Below are 8,497 nucleotides of genomic sequence, written 5' to 3'. Positions count from 1 at the left end.
AGGACATTTTTATATAGTCTTATTTGTCGACTTTTTTTGTGACATCTTTCTGTGTGTCCGATGATGACGTTTATGGCAGCCATGACAATAACGGCTATTTCTGTTAAGTTTTGGGGAATTCTGAGCGGGACTTTACTGTCTGTAATGCAGGAGAGAGGAAAACAAGTGGAGTCCAGCAGAGCGTGCTGAGTACCACTCTTTATGTCGGCACCAATAAAGTAAAACCACAAAGAGAGAGCAAGTCTGTTACAGCGTTTATTGCAGCCTTACAAAAACCTCTAAAGAAAACATCAGCCAAAAAAGAAACAAACCAACCAAAAAAAAAAAATCCTACATAAACAATAAATTAATTGTCAGAGAATAAAATAAAAATGTAAATCAGCCAACAATACACAGAAAATAACATCATGAAAGGCCCAGCAGGCTGCAGTTCCTCCAGTTTTCAATGTCGTAGCATGTCATTTAAAGTGCTTGTGATCGCTAATTGATTAGGATCTACTGAATATATAATTACATGTTCATATGCACAGGTTAGCAACAGTTGTTAGATGTACAGTGTTGTGAACAGACTTCTGTCTGATCTACCGATGTAACTTATACCATAATACACTTCTCATTTTGTTCTTCTAATATTGCACACATACATTGGGCAAACAAGCTTAGCTGAGTTGACCCTGCGGAACTGATGCTTGATTAGATAGAAGCCAAAGAACAGAAACCCAAGGTGTGTTATGTGATGAATCCCCCCTAGCAAACGTGCAATGAGCACCCATCCACCACACACCAGTTACAAGCCTATGCAACATGAGGATTTTTGTCTTTTTTTGTAATTATTTTTTCCTTCACTGACACATTCTATTGAGGTGAGTTGGTAGAGTCCTTGCGGAGCACACTAGTGGCGTGTGTATTGAAAAAGAGTCTCATTGTGAAAACACATCCAGGGGAGATGTGAACGGTCCTGCTGCCAGAAGCATGAGTCGACTGGCAACGGTGCGAGATGGAAGGCATGCACCGTGGCCGCACGCGATGACACAGGTGCACGAGGACTCTGTGTGGTCACACATGAAGTGCCTGAGGCACTGGCATTCACATGGTGTATCTTGCAGAGACATAGGAGGTGAGAGTCTGGATGCTGAGGAGCCATTTCATCCAGACTGACTGCAGCTGCTCATCCAAGTGCCCTGTTCTCCCCCATCAGTCAGACGTTTCTACTACTGTACATGCAGGAACTAGTGGTGGTGGTGTAAGAGTGAAGCCCTGTGTTTCTGTGGTGTGAGCCCACACACGTGCCGTTGTGTCTTATTCTTAAACCTCAAGTCAAACAAAAAAGGAATAAAAAAAAAAAAGATTCGGATCTATCTCTTTCTCTCTAGTGAATGCTTCTTGCTACACATCCACACGTAGACTCACACTATCTCACTCCCAATCAGTGGCATCCGGACTGGAGACACGGGTGGTGAATAGAGTTTCAGCATTAGCTATTGATTTTCTGTTCGGTGGCAACACACAACATGAAAGAGATGGTGCACGGAGAGATCTATGGCAAACGAATGCACAGCAATGTGCAGGGGCTTGCACGCACATGAGTGAGAGGGGGAAAAAGAGACAGCCTGTCAGAGAACGACGATGGGTAGGTATGGACCCTTTCAAGAGGGTTCCATTATCAGCATCATAGTTGGCTCCACAAGGCTTCCGTTTTAACATTCCATATGTTATCTTAATGCAGAGCAAAGATTCTAGAACAGAGCTCAAACTCAGCCAGATTGATTCCCTGTTGGTTATGGCTGGCTACATGAGACAAATAGCAACAAGCCTGTATAGGAATTTATGCAGGCAGGATGGATGTGGGTAATGACAGGCATTCAGTTCCACCTCAAATGTTTATAATAAACATGCACAGCCACACTGATAGCTATGGTGGAGCTGTGGGGAGATGGATTGGCGGGCAACGGTTGGCACTCAACCTCGCCAAAATACGGTGCTCTTTTGGATGGGCTGATCACCATGATTGCAGTGCTATGTTTGGCATGTGATTTCAGAAGCCTTTTTGTGTTGTCTCATGCATTAAACACGGGAGGTGAAAAGGTAGCATGTGTGTGTGTGTGTGTGTGTGAGTGTGTGTGTGCATGCTCAATGGGAGGATGCTCTCTTAAGGGAGGCTGTGGACGTGTGAGCCTCGGGCTATAACCCCAGAAACACCTGACCACCCTGTACTGTCTAGCATGCACACTCCCTCTACGCGTGTGCATCTGAAAATAAAAACAAAGCTAACCTTAACTCTGAATGGCACTGCACACAGACAACACAAAATGGGACTATTTTAGTGGGCATCACAAATGATGCCAGGCTAAGTTGGTCACGACCGCTCAGAAGCAAGACAGAAAACTTCTCCATGGCACTTCAGTCCTGATGCTCTGTATTTATCTAGAAGCAAAGGAACCATGCATATATAAGCGTCTGCCAAGCTTTGAGCAACTTAACAGAAACACTTTTGTTCTCATTGTTCCTCTATCACTTTATTTCCTTGCTCTCATGTCTGAACTATGGAAAAAAAAACAAAAAAACTTTCAAACATGGCAGTCTGAGACATAAAGGGGCTATCATTCCCACTGTACCTCAATCAATTCACAGCTTCATTTTAACTACGTCTGAGAAGAACAATGGTCGTGGAACAGATTAAGTGGACAATAAAGACAGTTAAGTCGGTTTTTCATTATGTCCTTTATAATAGCTATCCTTGAGAGTGCATTTATGACCATTTTCTCCTGACAACCACCAGACTTCTAATAGATGTGGAAAAAAGATTCTTTGGTTACCTCTTTAGGTACTTTAATTGTGTCTGATCTAAACGATTTATGTTTGATGTTTATATTAGTCTTTTAAATAATACTGTATCTCAAATCAATTAAACTAAAACTGTTGATGACTAACCCTGTGGAGCCAAAACTATTGACCTGTCAGTCATCTTGTTTTTGACTTCTCTGATAGTACAGGACTGACATCCTTCAACATGTTTCTTTTTCTTTTATACATCATGCAATCTCTCACAGTCACTCATTTTTATCCAACAAAATTCCAAATCAGAATACAATGTCTAAGGCAATCCGCAGGCCCACATCGACCCCCTGTGTCAATTCATTTTGATAAATGATGATGCACAGCCAAACAGCCCAGATAGCCAACCACTCCAGGAACAATGACCTCATCATTATAAAACAAGGGAACCACTCATTGGGGCTCATTTCTAATCATGCCTCCACAAGTGGAGGGAGTGGGTGGATGGGGGTGGGTGGAGGGTGGAGGAGGGTAGGGGCCGTCAGACGCTGAGTGGGAGAAGCTTCCTCCGTCTCCCACCCACGGCAGGACCATCCATCATCCAAATCACCACGGAGACAGACGCACACACACGAACGAGGGACACCAATCATGTTCCCGAATGTAAAGCAGCTTTCGGGTCTGCAGGGGCGACACTCTGCGTCATGACAGTGCCACACACACACACACACACACACACACACACACACACAGACACAGACACACACACACACACACGTGATGCGGAGTCTGTGTCTCCCCTTAAGATCACAGGCGCCACTGTTGACTATTGTTTGCAGGGTCAACACAAAGGGACACACAAGAAAACAGGGGTGCCCAACTCTTCAAAAGCTTCAGTGGGTTATGTCTGGTGAAGTCAATATTGCGTGGCGAGAGGCGAAGCGTACGCGATTGATCTCTGAGGACCTTTCATGAGAAAAGGCAGGAGGATGAGGTGAGGGGAGTACTGAGATACGTTCTGAGGAAGTGTCTAAGCCCATCGTCATACATCCCTTCCTTTAATATGACACTCACACACGGCCCTGATAGGTTGTGTCACCTCTGTTTATGTACGGGGCCTGACACATGCCTGTTGACTTTGGGAGAATACACAAACCTCTGTCACATGCCACTACCACTCCACTGACATGTATATGCTTCTATGTATGTACACATATGTATACATATGCATGTAAGTATGTGTATGTACTGTATGTATGTGAGTATGTATGTATGTACTGTATGTATGTACATGTATGTATGTATGTATGTATGTATGTATGTATGTATGTACGTACGTATGTATGTATGTATGTATGTGAGTATGTAACTGTAGGATTCTTGTGTGTAATAAGCCAACTTTCAGAGTAAATGTGTTACATGCCAAATTTAGCCCTCCCACTCACATACTCTTATCAGCAAAGCAAACTTCTTATCCACACTGGCAAATAGAGCCTGGGAAAACTAGTACGATTTGCTGTGAGCCAGACATTACAAATGGACTGATATCAAAGACTCTGGCAGATGCTCTCCCCTTCTGAAGCCTGAAAAAGGCCATGGCCAGGAGGATCAACCCAACCAAAATATTTTTTTGTGTTTACAAAAGGTCCTGTGGTGTGAGATGATTTTATGTATGGGATTTCCTGAGAAATATAACTTACTTCAAAAACACCACAACATCTCAAACTGCGTAAAAAATCCACTATGATTGTGAATCTATGCATAGAAAAGAGGAGCAGCTACTGGTGGGCAAAAGGTGTGCATGTGTGTCTACTTCTATAAGTGAAGCTGAGCAGCATGCTACATATTCTTTATGAACTTGTTTCGTCAGTCTCTCCTAAGGCTGAGTCAAGAGTCACAGCTAATGGACGGGTTGTTCGGAGCAAGCTGCACAGGTGTGCGACAGCTCAGGTGAGCTTAGTTCGTGGTAGATCTTTGGCTTGGAGTATCTCCTCGAGAGACTTACGTGGACCAAACTCTGGGTCCTGAGCAGCAGCCTTGCTTAGCTTGGGGAATCTTGTCAAGAGGTTGATGGGGACCAGGGTGCGGGTCCTGGGACTCAGCTCAGTGTCCTTCTCCACCTGGATATGAGTAGGCTCTCTCCTCAGCCCCAGGGGCTTGGGCTGGCCCAGCAGCATTGTGGCCAAGCTTGGACCCCCACCCTGGGGCCCGGAATTGAAGCAGGGGAGGCCCCTGGATGGGGGTGGGAGCTGCTTGAGCTGCCTGGAGTTCGCCGCGAACCCAGGCTTTAGACTAGGCTTCGCCACACAATCAGAGGACGCTCTGGAGGAGTCCCCCTGCGTCAGGACCGGGATGGACACTCGCTTGTGAACGCGAGGAGGCTGCAGGACGCGGGGGCTGAGTGGGAGCTGGGTCAGAGACCTGGAGCCCTGCAAAGCCCCTTCCCCTGGCGGCCTCTCCAAGCTGGGTGGGTGGCCCAGACTCCGGGGTCTGGAGGGCGGTGGAGCCTCGCTGTCGTGGATCTTGAGGTGCCTGCTGAGCAGCACACTGAGCTCTTCCGGGTCAGGCAGAGACCGAAGGGCAGTGGTGACAGCGCCATCCAACTCCAGGGTGGAGGCTGACTGGCCATGGGACTCCACCCCAGCTGGCCTGAGGTCACTGCGGTCCCCTGTGTGGGCTGTTCTTGCTAGGCTTCCCGTGGTGTGGGGCCTGCTGGGGGAGGTGCTGGAAGGTTGTAGAACTGGAGGCTGTCATGAAATACAAGAACACTGTTAGAATAGAATTTTCTAGAATCTTCTTTACATGCACAAGCCAAGAAAAATTACTATCAAAACAAAGAACATTCATCATGATTAAGCAACACTGTGAATGACATGCTACAAACACACACGGCACACCACATACTATATGTTCAATAAATATTTACTGAATTTATTGACATATAGATGAAAAATAGCCTTGCATGCAACAGCAAAAAGGGGTGCAGTGTTTTCGTGCTTTGAGGGTGCAAGTAGCACAAAAATCCTCCCCATCGAACACGACACCTGACAAAAACATTCCCATCCCTGCGCCCTTGACAAATGCTTCGTCATGCTGAAAAGGTCAGGGCCATCTCTCTGTCTGTATTTCCTACTGGAGCCAGTGCTTTTTCAAAAGTCAACTCCCAAGGGACCATTTCTCGTCTCTGTCTAAGGTGAGAAGAGAAACAGGATGATGATATGCCAGAGAGGTTGTCTTGAGTTTGGGGAGAGCTTGAATGCCATGATTTTCCATGGCTGAGATGGTAGACCTATAAGGCTACTGGCAGCAACACATCATTTTATAAATGGTAACACTATGAAGCAAAAATATATAATATTATTAATACATTTTAGGAATGTGCCTGAATACCATGATTGGAGTTGCTTCTGTCAACAGCTGCTAGTGAGCTTATTGCCTTTGAATAAGTCCCCTGAGAGTCTCTTTCAGATACATTCAATATTCACTTACTGAAAAACATGAAGAGCAATGTTATCACTGTTACAATCAAGAACAGTGTAACAAGCTTTGTAGAAGCTATTTGTGTAGCAAGAATAACCTATTCAGTGCAGAATATATTTGCAGAAAAGTGATGGAGGTGAAAAAATTCACTTGGTACCACCTTATGATATTAGCGACTAAACCACTGAACCACAGCACCCCCTAAGGATCATTGCTGGTACTGCAGCCTGGGAGATCACCGTGGAGTATTAAGCACCCTCTGAACCACTCACTTCTGGGATACTGTATTATCTCTGTATGTTTTGTTATGTCTCTATGGCTCTTATGGCTTTGCATTGCTCTGTGCCAGTTGAAGTTTTCCATCCTTATCTGACCATTCTAAATAGTGGTAAGAGGGACTAAGGGAAAGTTGTGCGTCCTCTGAGGATTGGCTTGGGGGGGAGGAGGGGGGGGGGGGGTATGGCACAGTAAAAAGTCTGGGTGAGGGATGTGCTATGTGCTGAGAGACTAGGGACTTTATGTGCACATCTCTCTCTATCTCCCTCTTTCCCTTTCTTTCTCTCTCTCATTCTCTCTCTCGCTCACATACATGCACTCACACACAAAGAGAGAGAGAAAGAAAGAAAGAAAGAAAGAAGAGAGAGAGAGAGAGAGAGAGAGAGAGAGAGAGAGAGAGAGAGAGAGAGAGAGAGAGAGAATGTGTGTGTGTTTAGCAGATTGAGGAGTGCCGAAGCGCCGGTGCCCTCTGGTCCCCCATGGGGCCTGGGCCCTGAGGAGCCATGAAGGGCAGGCAGGGGCAGAGGAGCAGAGAGAGAGAGAGAGGAGGGGGGGAAGAGAGAGAGAGAGAGAGAGAGGAGGGGGGGAAGAGAGAGAGAGAGAGAGAGAGAGAGAGAGAGGCCTCTGCAGAGACACCATCCATTATTCACCGTCCTCCGGGCACCAGGGGACTCAGGGCCTCTCAGAGGAGCGGACACCTCACTCCTGTCACAACCCTAACCGTCAGGGTCCCCTCTCCTGCCGCAAAACACAAGGGCATCCAAGGGACGGCCTCACTTTGCCACAAGTCAAGAGGAGAGGAGGAAATGTCTTTGTTAAGGAGGCCATTCAGTGCCAGAGCACTCTCCTCTTGGTCTTCCTTGAATGGATTCAGTTCAGTCGAGGTGTGAGAGAGAGGGCTTTTCACAAACAAAAAAAAAAAAAAAACATACAAAAACATATTCCAAACTACAGTTGACAGACTGTCAAGAAATCTTAAAAATCAAGCACACTTTATTCCCTCCCCCACAGAGATGTCTGGGTCTCTCTTTACCAAAAACACATGTGGTTAGAGTGACTCAGCCCTTTTCCATGCCAGGGCCGGTGTTAGAGGACGTATCATCCACTTCAAGTAAAAATGTTTGTGAAGGGTAGGGTGGCCTTCAAAACAACAATGTTTCACAACCATGGGAATAATGTGCCAACATCTGCTGTGCATATTTTTAAAATAGGGTCCTTGAATTTTCTGTTTACTTCAGCTAAAAGGACACAGCGAGCACATCAGAACTAATATATGAGAGCGTACAGCACATCAGAGGAGAGCGGCAAGAGGAGAAATGAGTGTGCGGTACATGGAAACTGACTAATGTCACATAATATCCAGACATATTTGGGCCTGAAGTTGTCCGGTACAAATGTTGTTGTCCAGTACAAATCTTCGAATATGCCTATTATAACAAAGTTCATACACTCACGTCAGTATATTTTGAGATATGAACCAGCCTGTAGCCTCATGACATGGGGAGAGTAAACAGCCCTAACTACACCTTAATTGTTATTTTAAAAAATGGCCAAAGGTGATAGCTTCATTTCCCCCCCCTTGCTCTCTTTTAGCTATTATCTTTATATTAGCCATTAGCTCGATATGTCTGGGCTATTTTCAATTTTAGTCGGTGTTTAGTACCCAGGGCTTGGATAATGAAGCCGCAGAGGCGAGGATGATCATTACAGTCATTTGTCTGTGGCTCGTAGTGGAGCAGTTTCTAAACCGCTGGCATTCACACAATGATCCCAGACTGAGTAAGTGCATATGGCTGCAAATGAACTCAACTGTCCTTAAGAAAGAAAGAAAGAAAGAAAGAAAGAAAAACTAAGAAAGGTTTTTTTTTTTATTCCCATATTCGCATGTTTTGATGGTCATGGTTTACTTCTTCATTTCCCAGTCAAAGCACTGTGGAGTATTTAAATGGATATTTTGTCGATCAAA

At 45.4% G+C, this 8,497-nt stretch overlaps 1 protein-coding gene across 6 annotated transcripts in view; it reads right to left on the bottom strand.

Annotated features, from left to right (window-relative positions):
* Positions 1-242: 242 nt before the first annotated feature.
* ccser2a (coiled-coil serine-rich protein 2a) overlaps positions 243-8,497 on the bottom strand; it is a 61,727-nt gene continuing 53,472 nt past the window's right edge. For 3 of the 6 annotated variants that reach the window (XM_042065576.1, XM_042065574.1, XM_042065575.1), the window contains exon 11: positions 243-5,522. In XM_042065576.1, coding sequence (XP_041921510.1) covers positions 4,722-5,522 — 801 coding nt within the window. In that variant the 3' untranslated portion in view covers positions 243-4,721. Of the gene's footprint in view, positions 5,523-6,936; positions 8,462-8,497 lie in introns of those variants that run through there. The other 3 variants (XM_042065578.1, XM_042065577.1, XM_042065580.1) reach the window with 3 other exon arrangements.

This window comes from Alosa sapidissima, chromosome 16 (genome assembly GCF_018492685.1).
Source record: "Alosa sapidissima isolate fAloSap1 chromosome 16, fAloSap1.pri, whole genome shotgun sequence".
In the NCBI taxonomy this organism is placed as follows: domain Eukaryota; kingdom Metazoa; phylum Chordata; class Actinopteri; order Clupeiformes; family Clupeidae; genus Alosa; species Alosa sapidissima.
This window is presented reverse-complemented; position numbering and strand designations above follow the sequence as displayed.